Consider the following 16,166-nt stretch of genomic DNA (forward strand, 5'->3'; position numbering starts at 1 on the left):
TAAAACCAGCAGGGGATCACTCAGACAGGCCAGGCACTGTGGGGAGAATCCCAGCACTGAGATTGCAGAGCGGCTGTGGGTTGGGTCTGAGGGGCATCAGCCAAGCTATGGCTGGGGAAGCCCATTGCTAAAGTAGCAGTGGGCAACCCCAGCTAGTGTAAAACCACCATACTTCATTGGAGTCAATATGGTCAGAGCCCCATCCAGTGTAAATCAGCCACAGCGCCACTGAAGTCATCACAGCACCACTAAATTAGACCAGATGAGCATTTGGCCATGAGAATACCCCCAGATAAATAATTCCTGCCACATTTACCATCTGTAGGGCTGGGAAGGAATTTTCCCCCAGGTCAGACTGACAGTGACTGTGGGGTTTTCTTGCTTTCCTTTGCAGTGAGGGTGGGGGGCACGGGGGCAGTCACTTGCCAGGATCATCTGCATATGTCTCACTAAATCAATTCCCTGCAAGTTCAGGGCCCTCAGGTGATGGTGCACCGCGGTCCCTCCTGTTCTCTGCCTGTGACCCAGAATAGTTTTGTTTGCTGAGGACTGTAACGCCTGGGTCTAATTTCATGTGTTGGGCTTAGTGGGAGGATGCTGGGTGGTGGTGGAGGCCTGTGAGATACAGACGGTCCGACTGGCTGTGCCGATGGTCCCGTCTGGACGTAAACTCTATGGCATTTCACAAAAATTCCAGAAGCCTTCATTTTATGTCATCTTCTGCCTGGACAGCAAGTTACTGGCGGTTTCTATAGAGAGAGCGTGTGTATGTGTGTGAGAGAGACAGAGACAGAGCAAAGAGACTGTTCTCTGTTGTGAAATGCCCTATTAGTTGTGTGACTGGACGTGTCTTTTGCGCATAGTCACTTAGAGGGAATCTTAAAAGGGGTAAAGAGCTCTGGGGTGCCGGCCCACAGTTTCTAGCTAGAAGACATGTCCTTCACATCAACCCCCTTCTCTGGGGGATGGGGATTCCCTCCTCTCTTACTTTTCCAAGTCTGGGGTTTTCTTTTCAGTTTCAAGCTGTTTCAGTGTTTCCCCGTTAACTCTAATGGGCCACCATTGTCTTTTCCTGGCTGGACAAGGGATGGATAGTTTTGTGTAAACTACAGGCTTGGGAGAACCCTCCTCCCCACTCTGAGGTGTACTGGAATTTGTAGTACCGGTCATGAGCATATAATTTAAGACAGAGATTCATAACCAGTCTGTATTCATACCTGGCCATCAAGTTCAGAACATTACAAGCTTTCATACAAGACCTTACCTAGTCTATATTTTTGCACAATGACATTGTATGCAACCAGTGGATTCGATTGCCTGTTTGAGAGGTTCATACCCCCCTGTCCTTCTGTTAGGTGTCTGGACCTTCCAGTCCCCTCCCACCCCCACTGTTACCCTTAGAGCCCACTCCCCTCCCGGCTCTAGGGATAGAATCCAGGAGTCTGGATTCCCAGCCCCTTCTCTCCCCAATCTAACCTGCTAACCCCCACTACCTTCTCACAGCATTGACTACAACCCAGGAGTCCCCCACCCACCCCCCAGTCCCTTCTCTAAGTGTTCAACAATTGGAACAAATGTTCCCAGAGGTAGAAGAAGAACCCAGGAGTCCGGGCTTTAATCACTAGGCCCCACTCCCGTCTTCACACTGGGGACAGACCCCAAGATTCCTGACTCCTAGCCCTCCTGCTCTAAGCACAGTAACCTGCACCTGTCCCAGAGTCAGGGGCAGATATAAAAAATCCATCTGTTCCTACTCCAAGCCACTGACCCCAACTCCCCCACAGAAGAGAGGCAGAACAGGGGAGTCCTGACTTCTGTCTCCAGGACCCTCTCTCCTGTCCAGTTCTCAGGCAGCTCCTGCTGAAGGCAGGATAATCATGGCTCAAGCCCTGACACTTTCCTGCCTCACAGTCTCAATAGAGCAGCTTTCATCTCCTTGTTCCCCAGTGTGTAGATGAGGGGGTTGAGGAGCGGGGTTACTGTGGTGTAGAATACAGCCAGCACACCATCCAGTGGGTGCTGGGAACCTGGTCTCAGGTAGATGAAGACCAGGGGCACGTAGTAGGTCACCACCACCGTGATATGAGCCATGCAGGTGGAGAAGGCCCGATGCTTGCCCTCAGCGGAGCAGATCCTCAGGATGGCCAAGATAATGTAGACGTAAGACATCAGGATCAGCAGGAAGCAGCTGACAGCCAGGAAGCCGATGTCCATAGATGTCACCAGCTCATTGAGTGCCGTGTCCCCACAGACCAGCTTCAACACAGCCGGAATATCACAGAAGAGGTAGCCTACCTGGGTGTCCCAGCCGTATGGCAGCCGGAAGGTGAGCACGGTCTGCATTGTGGAGTGCAGGGAGCCCCCTAGCCAGGTCCCCACTGCCAGGCACAGGCAGGCTCCACGGTTCATAATGACGCTGTAGCGCAGTGGCTTGCAGATGGCCAGGAAGCGGTCGTAGGCCATGACCGTGTAGAGGAAGCACTCGGTGCAGCCAAGGAAGTGGAAGAAGAAGAGCTGAGCCATGCAGCCATGGAAGGAGATGGCCCCGCCGCCCGGCAGGAAGCCGGCCACCACCTTGGGCACCACCACCGAGGAGACCGTCATGTCCAGGAAGGACAAGTGGCAGAGGAACCAGTACATGGGCTTGTGCAGCCGGCACTCCCGGGCCACCGCCAGCAGGATGAGCAGGTTCCCGCATAGCGTCAATAGGTAGATGAGGAGGAAAAAGAGGAACAAGGGCACCTGCAGCTCTGGGGGGTATGGGATCCCCACCAGGATGAAATGGGTGAGCTGGGATCTGTTCCCACACTCCATTCACTCTGTGTCCCTGTGAGTGAATGCGGGGTGTTAATGATTAATGAGCAGAGAAGCAATGGGTGATCTTTTCAGGGGCATTTGGGATAAGACTCATTCTCGTGCAGGGGGAAGAAACTTCCACTCTGGAAAGTCAATACTGGAACTGTCAGTTCAGGCCACCATCAAGGAGCGAGTGGCTGTTGGGTGGCATGAAGGACTCACTTGCCCTTGGAAATGGGAATTTTCACCAACTAGGGACCTGGCCCCATAGTGAGGAAGAGCAGCAGAGAGAGCCTGAAACAGGTGACAGACTAGTCCTACAGCTGCCCCTCTGAATACCGTTACCTGGCGTGTGTTCCAGTTGGGATGCCATGGCTAGGTCTTTAAGCCACTCCCACTTGCTCTCTTCTAGGCTCTGAGATCTCCCTTTACCCCCCAATCAAACATTCCACACAGGAGGTGCCTTTGTGTCCAATGTGATGGCACTAAGCTGGGTGGGTCCCAGTGCTGATCTTCTCTGGCAGTTTCTCTGTTTCTGTGCATCATTTCTCCCCTCTGTTTAATTTCTCCTTCAGCTCTGCCGTGTCCTTTCTCTCTGCAGCTTCTTATAACCTGGCGTCCCTGCTGCCCTCGTCTCTGCATTCTCCCCTCTTCCCCCTTGTGTATTTCTCTCTCCGCAGCACCACTTATGGATGCTCTAATATTAAACTGTTGACATTTGCTGTATTTTTACGTGAATAATGAGGTCCCCCATTGGCAAACCCCAATGGTCATTATTAGAAATGGTGTTTGGGGCAAAAATGAAGGAGACAGAGCATTGACTTAGGATCCTAAAAGAATGGCCCAGTGTGGGACTTCAGGGCGGGGAGTTTGGTCTCAGTAGGGGGCGCTCTCCCCTCACAGTCAGTGCTGACCCTAGTGTTCCAGCATGGCACTAGGGGGCGCTGTGTGTCAGGAAGTGGGATGAGGGGGTCAGCAGGGGATTTTCTCCCCTCCATGTCCGTTCTGAACCCAAGGTGGCATTAGAGGATGCTGTGTTGCAGGAACCAGCATGGTGACACAGTCGTGGGGGAGGGCTCTCCTCTCTGAATCAGCACTGACTGCAATTCTCCAATATGATGCTAGGGGGTGCTGTTCTGCAGGGACATGGGGCGGGGATCAATGCAGGAAGCTGTCCGCTAGCAGTCAGTGCGGAACCCAATGCCCCAGTGCACTGCTACAGTGTGCTGTGCTGTAAGGAGCAGGGGTTCAGTATTGCAGAGACCTGCCTACACACACCCCCAGCACCAAACTCTTCCACCCTATGACACCCCATATTTCCCTACACAAATACACACCTGTTCCCCTTCCCTCCTGCACCCCACATTCCCCTGTGTGCACACATCAGTTTCCCCTCCCTCCTCCACTCCACGTTCACGCACACACACACCAGTTCCTTCCCTCTGCACCCCACATTCCTCTCCATACACAAACCAGTTCCACTCCTTCTTGCATTGGTCCTTTCTCTGACTATGTAACCCACACGCCTCCTGCTTGTGGTGCTTTGTCCCATGTAATGGCACCGAGACCATTTAGAGATGAATGAGTCTGCTGCAGCCTTAACCAAGAGCCATGTGGCTTTTAGCTCATAGACTCATAGATAGACTCATAGATATTAAGGTCAGAAGGGACCATTATGATCATCTAGTCTGACCTCCTGCACAATGCAGGCCACAGAATCTCACCCACCCACTCCTGCAATAAACCTCTCACCTATGTCTGAGCTACTGAAGTCCTCAAATCATGGTTTAAAGACTTCAAGGTGCAGAGAATCCTCCAGCAAGTGACCCGTGCCCCATGCTACAGAGGAAGGCGAAAAACCCCCAGGACCTCTTCCAATCTGCCCTGGAGGAAAATTCCTTCCTGACCCCAAATACGGCGATCAGCTGAACCCTGAGCATGTGGGCAAGACTCACCAGCCAGATACCCAGGAAAGAATTCTCTGTAGTAACTAAGATCCCACCCCATCTAACATCCCATTACAGGCCATTGGGCCTATTTACCATGAATATTTAAAGATCAATTAATTGCCAAAATCATGTTATCCCATCATACCATCTCCTCCATAAACTTATCAATTTTTAGTCTTGAAGCCAGATAGGTCTTTTGCCCCCACTGCTTCCCTTGGAAGGCTATTCCAGAACTTCACTCCTCTGATGGTGAGAAACCTTCGTCTAATTTCAAGTCTAAATTTCCTGATGGCCAGTTTATATCCATTTGTTCTTGTGTCCACATTGGTACTGAGCTTAAATAATTCCTCTCCCTCTCCGGTATTTATCCCTCTGATATATTTATAGAGAGCAATCATATCTCCCCTCAACTTTCTTTTGGTTAGGCTAAACAAGCCAAGCTCTTTGAGTCTCCTTTCATAAGATAGGTTTTCCATTCCTCGGATCATCCTAGTAGCCCTTCTCTGTACCTGTTCAAGTTTGAACTCATCCTTCTTAAACATGGAAGACCAGAACTGCACATAGTATTCCAGATGAGGTCTCACAAGTGCCTTGTATAACAGTATTAACACCTCCTGATCTCTACTGGAAATACCTCTCCTGATGCATTCCAAGACCGCATTAGCTTTTTTCACGGCCATATCACATTGGCAGCTTATAGTCATCCTGTGATCAACCAGTACTCCAAGGTCCTTCTCCTCCTCCGTTACTTCTAACTGATGCATCCCCAGCTTATAACTAAAATTCTTGTTATTAATCCCTAAATGCATGACCTTACACTTTTCACTATTAAATTTCATCCTATTACTATTACTCCAGTTTACAAGGTCATCCAGATCCTCCTGTATGATATCCCGGTTCCTCTCTAAATTGGCAATACCTCCCAGCTTTGTATCATCCGCAAACTTTATTAGCACACTCCCACTTTTTGTGCCAAGTTCAGTAATAAAAAGATTAAATAAGATTGGTCCCAAAATCAATCCCTGAGGAACTCCATTGGTAACCTCCCTCCAGCCTGACAGTTCACCTTTCAGTAGGACCCGTTGTAGTCTCCCCTTTAACCAATTCCTTATCCACCTTTCAATTTTCATATTGATCCCCATCTTTTCCAACTTAACTAATAATTCCCCATGTGGCACCGTATCAAATGTCGCACTGAAATTGAGGTAAATTAGATCCACTGCATTTCCTTTGTCTAAAAAATCTGTTACTTTCTCAAAGAAGGAGATCAGGTTGGTTTGGCATGATCTACCTTTTGTAAAACCATGTTGTATTTTGTCCCATTTACCATTGACCTCAATGTCCTTAACTACTTTCTCCTTCAAAATTTTTTCCAAGACCTTGCATACTACAGATGTCAAACTAACAGGGCTGTAGTTACCCGGCTCACTTTTTTTCCTTTCTTAAAAACAGGAACTATGTTAGCAATTCTCCAATCGTACGGTACAATCCCTGAGTTTACAGATTCATTAAAAATTCTTGCTAATGGGCTTGCAATTTAATGTGCCAATTCCTTTAATATTCTTAGATGAAGATTATCTGGGGCCACCGATTTAGTCCCATTAAGCTGTTCGAGTTTTGCTTCTATCTCAGATATGGTAATATCTACCTCCATATCCTCATTCCCATTTGTCATGCTACCATTATCCCTAAGATCCTCATTAGCCTTATTAAAGACTGAGGCAAAGTATTTGTTTAGATATTGGGCCATGCCTAGATTATCCTAAACCTCCACTCCATCCTCAGTGTTTAGCGGTCCCACTTCTTCTTTCTTTGTTTTCTTCTTATTTATATGGCTATAGAACCTTTTACTATTGGTTTTAATTCCCTTTGCAAGGTCCAACTCTACTTGACTTTTAGCCTTTCTCAGTTTATCCCTACATGTTCTGGCCTCAATAAGGTAGCTTTCCTTGCTGATCCCTCCCATCTTCCACTCCCTGTAGGCTTTCTGCTTTTTTTTAATCACCTCTCTGAGATGCTTGCTCATCCAGCTTGGTCTACAACTCCTACTTATGAATTTTTTCCCCTTTCTTGGGATGCAGGCTTCCGATAGCTTCTGCAGCTTTGACTTGAAGTAATCCCAGGCCTCCTCTGCCTTTAGATCCATAAGTTCTTCAGTCCAATCCACTTCCCTAACTAATTTCCTTAATTTTTGAAAGTCAGCCCTTTTGAAATAAAAAACCCTAGTCGCAGATTTATTTTTGTTTATCCTTCCATTCAGTTTGAACTGAATTAGCTCATGATCACTTGAACCAAGGTTGTCCCCTACAACCATTTCTTCTATGAGGTCCTCACTACTGACCAAAACCCAATCTAAAATGGCACCCCCTCTTGTCGGTTCAGCAACTACTTGATGGAGGAATCCATCAGCTATCACATCTAGGAAAATCTGAGCCCTATTATTATTACTAGCACTTGTCCTCCAGTCTGTATCTGGGAAGTTAAAGGCTCCCAGGATCACGTAATTTCCATTAGTATTTACTTCATTAAAAACATTAAAGAGGGCTCTATCCATATCCACATCGGATCCTGGCGGTCTATAGCACACCCCAAGCACTATCCCAGGGGAGGCTCTAGTAGTTTTCTTCCCCAGTGTGATTTTTGCCCAGACAGACTCTGTCTTATCCATTCCATCGCTTCTTATTTTTTTACATTCTACCTCCTCATTGATAGACAATGCTACTCCACCACCTTTACCTTGATTTTGGTCTTTCCTAAACAGCACATACCCTTCAATACCCGTAGTCCAGTCATGACGACTATTCCACCCTGTTTCTGTTATCCCTAGAATATCTGGTTTCACTTCCTGCACCAGTAGCTCTAGTTCCTCCATTTTGTTACCTAGGCTCCTCGCACTGGTGTACAAACATCTTCATTTTTGCTGTTTGGCCTCGCTCACTTTCTTTACCCAATTAGGCACAGACATTCTACAGCCAGTATGACCTATTAGGCTGGTATCCACGCTGCCCTTCCTCCTTAAATCCATTCTCCTACCCACGGCTGTATCCTTTCTTACTTTGTTTTCTTCCGTCTCAATGCTAAAATCCAGCGTGGAGATTACCTGGACATCTCCCAACCATTTCCCCCAATTCCTAGTTTAAAGCTCTCTTAATCAGTTGAGCCAGCCTCCATCCTAGAAGTCTATTTCCTTCCCTGCTCAGATGAAGTCCATCCCGAGAGAACTGTCCTCTGTCCATGAATGCCTCCCAGTGGCCATAGATCCCAAAGCCCTCCTTCTAGCACCACTGCCTGAGCCATCTGTTGATAGTCATAATCTTGTCACGCCTTTGTTGCCCTTCTCTAGGAACAGGCAGAATCCCACTGAAGATCACCTGAGCCTCAATTTCCTTAAGCGTCTTCCCCAGCCTGGCATAGTCTCCCTTGATACATTCCAGTAAGAATCTACTGGTATCATTTGTTCCTACATGAAGGACAATCAGTGGATTCTTTCCTGCTCCCTTTAGGATCCTTTTCAACCTCAGGTCCACATCTCATATCTTAGCACCTGGAAGACAGCACACCCTTCTATTCTCTGGATCAGCTCTGGTTACAGGCCTGTCTATTCTTCTCAGTAAGGAGTCCCCGATCACGTAGACCTGCCTTTTCCTGGTGACGGTGTGATTCTCCGGTCTAACCCTGTTCCCTCTGGCTGCAGGTTCTTTCCATTCCTATTCTCCCTTGTAATCCTCTTCAACCCATCCTGTATCCTCCTGGCGCTCATATTTGGTGTAGTCTCCATTGGCTCTTCCCCTTTTCCTATAGGACTAGCAGCTCTTCTCTTCTTCCTTGCCCTTCCACCTTCAGTGACCACCTGCTGAGCCCCTTCTTCATTTTCCAACTCTGCAAACCTGTTCTTAAGCTCTATTTCTTCTTCACTAGCCCGTCTTTTCCTCTGTCCGGTTCTCTTAGTCACATGCTTCCACTGTCCATTTTCTTCACCCATCAGTCTCCCCTCAGAATTCTTCAGTCCTCTTTCCATCTGCAAGTCTGAGCTTTTCCCTTCAGCTGCCTCATGTCTTTGCTCCATAATCTGCTCGAACCCCCTTCTAAACTCAGTCAGACTTTCCACCTGCATCTCCAATCCTAGGATCTTGTCTTCCATCAGCTCTATCAGACGGCACTTCATGCAGACAAAACTCTTTCCAGGTACCCCCTCCAGGATCATGTACATACCGCAGCTTCCACATCCAGTCATCTTCATTGTGTCTTCCACTACATGGGTCACTCCCACTCATGTGGTAGAGGCTCATTCACTAAGCTTCAAAGTCCCCAGGTTCGATCCCACCTGCTGACGACTGGGGTCTGTCGGTGTTACACCTACACACACAATATTTCTTTTTTCTCTTTCCCCTGTTTCCACACAGTCCAAGTTTCCTCTTCCTGTCCCCTCAGTTGCTTGTGTGTGTGTGTGTGTGTGTGTGGTAATTTTGGTTGTTATCTTTCCTAACTGGAGGTTTATCTGCCAGCACATAAAATCTTCTCCTTTAGAGAAACTCACAAAGAACTTCCATCTTTCAAAATGGCCTCCCACCTCCTTAGTCCTCAAGGGGAGTAAAACCACAGCTTCCCTCAGATGAGCTACCCTCTTTCAAAATGGCCACTCCCTCTCCTTTTTTCCAGCAAGAATGAAGCCAGCAACCACCATTTTAAGGCTTTTATGGGCAGCCTGTGGCTTCAGTCCCAGTGAGAACAATGGGAGATAGATGGCCACCAAACTGAGTGAGTTATTTCCCTAGTCTCACTGAGAACAGCAGGAGATGTTGTGACGCAGCAGGGAGTGGGGCAGACTGACTGGGGAATGGCGTCTAGTTCTGCTGGGACTGTCTGCCCGGGGCACGGGAGAGCAGGGGTGACTCCACTGGAGTGAAGGGACCTGAGCCTATCACCGGAGCTGGGAGGGGGTTGGACCCAGGTGACACCTTTGCCCGGGAAACTGGACAAAGGCTGGAGGAGGAGCCGGGGCATGGAAGAGTGAGACGGGGGGGGGGTTGGTTTCAGTTTGGGGCTGGGTGGTCCAATGCAGGGAACCCCAGGGCTGGGGTCTAAGCTCCCTGCCCCCCAGAAGGACTTGACTGAGGGGTCCTGGTTATACCCACAAGCTCTGTTTTAGACTGTGTTCTTATTGTCCAATAAACCTTCCGTTTTACTGGCTGGCTGAGAGTCACGGTGAATCCCAGGAAGAGGGGTGCAGGGCCCGGAGTCCCCCACACTCCGTGACAGAAGTCAGCCATTTTGGAAGAGGGCAGTGCCAGTTCTACGTGGAACTCTCTGTAGTAGCATGTTGTTCATCAGACTGTTCTGAAGGAGAAATTTTCACTTATGAAAAATAATGGGGGGGGGGAATGACCATTAATCCCAATTAAAGTCTTCAGCTGTAGCCAATACACAAGATTTCAGTGAATTTTAACCATAAGGGAAGTTTGACACCTCTGAGCTATTTTATTATTAAGGTTTCAGAGTAGCAGCCGTGTTAGTCTGTATTCGCAAAAAGAACAGGAGGACTTGTGGCACCTTAGAGACTAACCAATTTATTTGAGCATAAGCTTTTGTGAGCTACAGCTCACTTCATCGGATACATTCAGTGGAAAATACAGTGGGGAGATTTATATACATAGAGAACATGAAACAATGGGTGTTACCATACACACTGTAACCAGAGTGACCACTTAAGGTGAGCTATTACCAGCAGGAGAGTGGGAAGGGGGGAACCTTTTGTAGTGATAATCAAGGTGGGCCATTTCCAGCAGTTGACAAGAATGCTTGAGGAACGGGGGGGGGGGAATAAACATGGGGAAATAGTTTTACTTTGTGTAATGATCCATCCACTCCCAGTCTTTATTCAAGCCTACGTTAATTGTATCCAGTTTGCAAATTAATTCCAATTCAGCAGTCTCTCTCTGGAGTCTGGTTTTGAAGTTTTTTTGTTGAAGAATTGCCACTTTTAGGTCTGTAATCGAGTGACCAAAGAGATTGAAGTGTTCTCCGACTGGTTTTTGAATGTTATAATTCTTGACGTCTGATTTGTGTTCATTTATTCTTTTACGTAGAGACTGTCCAGTTTGACCAATGTACATGGCAGAGGGGCATTGCTAGCACATGATGGCATAGATCACATTGGTAGATGTGCAGGTGAACGAGCCTCTGATAGTGTGGCTGATGTGATTAGGCCCTATGATGGTGTCCCCTGAATAGATATGTGGGCACAGTTGGCAACGGGCTTTGTTGCAAGGATAGGTTCCTGGGTTAGTGGTTCTGTTGTGTGGTGTGTGGTTGCTGGTGAGTATTTGCTTCAGGTTGGGGGGCTGTCTGTAAGCAAGGACTGGCCTGTCTCCCGAGATCTGTGAGAGTGATGGGTTGTCCTTCAGGATAGGTTGTAGATCCTTGATGATGTGTTGGAGAGGTTTTAGTTGGGGGCTGAAGGTGATGGCTAGTGGCGTTCTGTCATTTTCTTTGTTGGGCCTGTCCTGTAGTAGGTGACTTCTGGGTACTCTTCTGGCTCTGTCAATCTGTTATTATTATTTATTTATTATTAAGATCCTTCAGCTCAAAGAAATGATCCAATACTACGTGTTAAATATTAAAAGGACCCTTTTTAATTCATAAACAAATTAACCGATTTCTTTGTAAATTGTTAGAAAAGTCATTCTGTGCCCAGAGAGTAAGAGCTATAATATTTGACTATGCTGTGGGTTTTTTTCATAGGTTCCTGGAGTTTAAGGCCAGGACCATTAGATCATTTAGTTAGACAGGCCAGGGAATTTCATACGGTTACTCCTATAGTGAGTCCAATAACTTGTGTTTGACTAAAGCATATCTTCCAGAAAGGCATCCCACCTTGATCTGAAGACTTCAAAAGATAGAGACTCCATCACCTCCCTTGGTTGCTAGTGTTAATAATTAAACACCTTTCCTGTTAAAAAACGCATAGCTTTGTTTCTAATTTGAGCTCGCCGGACTTCAGCTTCCAGTCTTTAGTTCTTGTGCCTTTCTCTGCTGGATTAAAGAGATGATTCATACCTTGTCTTTTCTTCTCATGAAGGTTCTCACACCCTGTCACGAGGTCACCTCTTGATCTTCTTTCTGATAAGCTAAATAGATTGACCTTCTTAAACCTCTCTTTGTGAGGCAAATTTTTTCCAGCCCTCAAGTAATTTTTATTGCTCATCTCTGAACCCTCTCCAATTCCTTTGTACATAACAAAGGTGCTGAATCCTTGCTTTAAGTTCAAGCCTTACTCCTGGGGGAATTCTGCACCAAAAAATTAAAAATTTTGCACACAATATTTCAAAATTCTGCATCAAATTCTGCATCTTGTGTTAAAATAATACAACACAATCACACCAATTTCAAAAAAACAACAAGGTGGCACCTTAAAGACTAACAGATTTATTTGGGCATAAGCATCTGAAGAACTGGGCTTTTTTCCCATGAAAGTTTATGCCCAAATAAATCCGTTAGTCTTTAAGGTACCACCGGACTCCTCTTTGTTTTTGTGGATACAGACTAACACAGCTAGCCCTCTGATACTTGACACCAATTTCAATTATTTGTGGTCATTTATTTCATAATACCTGTCAGCAAGTATGTCTTTAACAATAGAGACAGAAAAGAAGATTCAGGAAATGTTTTTTGACAAATAGATTCTTTACTAGGCATATTAATTCAGAACTCTGAGTAATAATTCATTTAAACTACAATACAGAACCATATTTCTCTCACCCCTCAGAAACAGTGCAAAGGCTTGGGGGAGTCAGGGGTAATAGAGGACCGGAGGGAGAGGGAAGTAAATTGCTGGGAAGGAGCCTGGGTATGAACTTGGTGGGTTGTTATGTATGGGTGGGGAAAGTATGATACAGGTTATTTTATGGGGTGGGAAGGAATTCTTAGGGAGCTTCCCCCATGCAGACCCTCGTTAACCCCGAGCCTCTCCTGTTCAATCAGGTACATCTACCCCTTTCCACATGTGCCCTACCACCCCTATCCAGACACCCACTCCCCTATCCCCATGTGGCCTTGCACCCCCCTCCTGTCCCTATTTGTCCCTGTACCCCCTCCCTGTCCCCATGTGTCTCTGCGCCCCCGCCAGCCACTCCCCTGTTCCTATGTGGCTCTGGTCCCACTAGTGCAGAATTCCCCCAGGAGTACCATGATATTGTTGGAGTTGACCGGGGGCGGGGGGGCGTATTATACTGCCAAAAATAACTCAATGCTCTTGTCAGAGTCTCTAGTGTACTGCAAAAAGTGATGAGACGTGGTGCACAGGACATTTGCTGTCATCTGTCTGCACAGCAGTGAATTTCACCCTCACATAACCATACCAGTGCATGGATACATCCCTGTGCACAGAGACACAGAGAAGGGGCAGGGGAACAGCAGGGGATACAAACCAAGGACAAAGCTCTGCTGGATTCAGAGGCCTTCAGCTGAACCTGTGGCCCAGTTTACTCCTATTTCACACCTCTGGGGGGAATTCTCTGCCTTGTGTCACACCGCAGGAGAGCCTAGATGAGCATGAATGTCCCCTCCCTCCCTCACAATGTCTGGGTCAGAGTCTCAGCTGGTAGAAATCTACACAGCTCCTTTCAATCCAATGGCATTACTCTTGATTTACACCAGGGTGTGTGGCTGAGAGGGGAGACAGCCCCAGGAAATCCAGTGGAGTTCCCCAGGAGTCAGGTCAGGGGGAGAGAGAGCAGAATCCAGACCGTGGTGGAACTGGAGATCTGGCCCTTTCAGTTCCATGGTGCTACACTTACTGATGCCGGCGGAGGGTTTGGTCCCGGGGGTCTATGAGCATTCTCTCAAATGATGCAAAATCTCCATTAATTGGCGACTCTGCTGCGGTCTCAGTCTGGGAGCCTGGTGGGGATTCAGGACCCTGGTCCCGAAGGGCCCGAAGGGGGTTTAACGACCACGGAGAGCCATAAGGAGGCTGGAAGCTGTGAGGAAGCTGTGGGGCTCGGCGGCAGTGTGGGGTGATACGCTGCGGGCAGCCCTGGCTAGCTTCAGAGCGGATTAGGTCTCCGGGTTGGATGCCAAGGGCCCAGGCTGTGCACCTCTCCTGGGCGATGGGCCGTTTGGGATAAGAAAGCTGGATGGTGCTACACAGGAGTCACGGCCGGGGACAGAAAGGAAGAATTCCAGGCAGCTGGATCGGCCTTTTCCAATGCAGCCAGTGTAAGACTCCTACTTTGGTAAAGTTCCCTCGGTCTCTGCCTGTCTCTGAATCTGTCAGTCTCTGTCTCGCTCAGAGGGAGATGACGTCAGCCAAATATTTTCTTTAGAGAGAAATCGATCCAGCCGTGTATCCATCCTTCTCCGTGCAGTACCTGCCTGCCTATCTATCCTTTATCTCCCTCTCTCCATGTGTTATATCCCCAACCTGCCAGCGTTTCCCCTTCAGCTCTGCCTCTCCTGCACAGGGAAAACTCCCTGGTAAAACCCAAACAGGGTCTCTGTTATTGTCCTTTAAATCTCACCTTAAAAATCCCTCTGGCATGTTATCCACATGTTATCCTGCTGATCATGGCCAAGCAGAGATAGGCTGTGGCCAGGGGTGCTGGAAAAATTTGTGTAGCGGAGATGCTGAGAGCCACTGAACCAAACTGTGAACCCTGAGTATGAGGGAAACCACGTTCAACCAGGGGGTGCTGCTGAACCCCCAGCACCCCGAGTTCCAGCACTTATGGCTGTGGCTATTCTGCTTCTCATTCTCTCTTTTTCCTTCTCTCTCTAACCCCAATAAAGCCCCAAACAATACACATAATTAACAAAGCTGGGGCAATTCTTCACCACATTCATTGGTTTGTATGTTCCATCCTTGTCCTCTTCCTTAACACAAACACGTAGCAGCCCGTGCCTTTATATCAACAAAACCCTACTAAAACAAAGCATGGCACTGCACAGAGGATAATAACTCTGCAGAGAGCAGGAGAGACAGAGAGAGAGAGAGAACAAACCACATATGGGAAATGTTAGCCACAAACAGAAGGCTCTAAGGTACCATGGTGAGAAGGGTGGAGAAAGGGCCTACATAGAATAGAATTCAGGAAACTGGAAAAGGACAGGAGAGAAGAGTAGAAACTAGTATAGAATAGGTTTCAGAGTGACAGCCGTGTTAGTCTGTATTCGCAAAAAGAAAAGGAGTACTTGTGGCACCTTAGAGACTAACCAATTTATTTGAGCATAAGCTTTCATGAGCTACAGCTCACTTCATCGGATGCATACTGTGGAAAGTGTAGAAGATCTTTTTATATACACACAAAGCATGAAAAAAATACCTACTCCCACCCCACTCTCCTGCTGGTAATAGCTTATCTAAAGTGACCACTCTCCTTACATTGTGTATGATAATCAAGGCGGGCCAGGGTTTAACAAGAACGTCTTGGGGGGGGTAGGAAAAAACAAGGGGAAATAGGTTACCTTGCATACTGACTTAGCCACTCCCAGTCTCTATTCAAGCCTAAGTTAATTGTATCAAATTTGCAAATGAATTCCAATTCAACAGTTTCTCGCTGGAGTCTGGATTTGAAGTTTTTTTGTTGTAATATAGCAACTTTCATGTCTGTAATTGCGTGACCAGAGAGATTGAAGTGTTCTGCGACTGCTTTATGAATGTTATAATTCTTGACATCTGATTTGTGTCCATTTATTCTTTTATGTAGAGACTGTCCAGTTTGACCAATGTACATGGCAGAGGGGCATTGCTGGCACATGATGGCATAGACCACATTGGTGGATATGCAGGTGAACGAGCCTCTGATAGTGTGGCTGATGTTATTAGGCCCTGTGATGGTGTCCCCTGAATAGATATGTGGGCACAGTTGGCAACGGGCTTTGTTGCAAGGATAGGTTCCTGGGTTAGTGGTTCTGTTGTGTGGTATGTGGTTGCTGGTGAGTATTTGCTTCAGGTTGGGGGGCTGTCTGTAGGCAAGGACTGGCCTGTCTCCCAGGATTTGTGAGAGTGTTGGGTCATCCTTCAGGACACGTTGTAGATCCTTAATAATGCATTGGAGGGGTTTTAGTTTGGGGGCTGAAGGTGACGGCTAGTGGCGTTCTGTTATTTTCTTTGTTAGGCCTGTCCTGTAGTAGGTGACTTCTGGGAACTCTTCTGGCTCTATCAATCTGTTTCTTCACTTCCGCAGGTGGGTATTGTAGTTGTAAGAATGCTTGATAGAGATCTTGTAGGTGTTTGTCTCTGTCTGAGGGGTTGGAGCAAATGCGGTTGTATCGCAGAGCTTGGCTGTAGACGATGGATCGTGTGGTCAGGGTGAAAGCTGGAGGCATGTAGGTAGGAATAGTGGTCAGTAGGTTTCCGGTGTAGGGTGGTGTTTATGTGACCATCGTTTATTAGCACTGTAGTGTCCAGGAAGTGAATCTCTT

At 47.3% G+C, this 16,166-nt stretch overlaps 1 protein-coding gene across 1 annotated transcript; it reads right to left on the reverse strand.

The window, feature by feature from the left end:
* Positions 1-1,905: 1,905 nt before the first annotated feature.
* On the reverse strand, positions 1,906-2,814 carry LOC144273593 (olfactory receptor 10G6-like). Its single transcript, XM_077832258.1, has one exon. It carries the CDS (start codon positions 2,812-2,814, stop codon positions 1,906-1,908), a length of 909 nt encoding a protein of 302 aa, XP_077688384.1.
* Between the last annotated feature and the right edge of the window lie 13,352 nt (positions 2,815-16,166).

The sequence above is a fragment of the Eretmochelys imbricata genome, chromosome 13 (assembly GCF_965152235.1).
Source record: "Eretmochelys imbricata isolate rEreImb1 chromosome 13, rEreImb1.hap1, whole genome shotgun sequence".
In the NCBI taxonomy this organism is placed as follows: Eukaryota; Metazoa; Chordata; order Testudines; family Cheloniidae; genus Eretmochelys; species Eretmochelys imbricata.

Excerpts from the sequence above, each read along its gene's own strand:
- LOC144273593 (XM_077832258.1), bottom strand. The coding sequence starts at position 2,814 with ATGGAGTGTGGGAACAGATCCCAGCTCACCCATTTCATCCTGGTGGGG.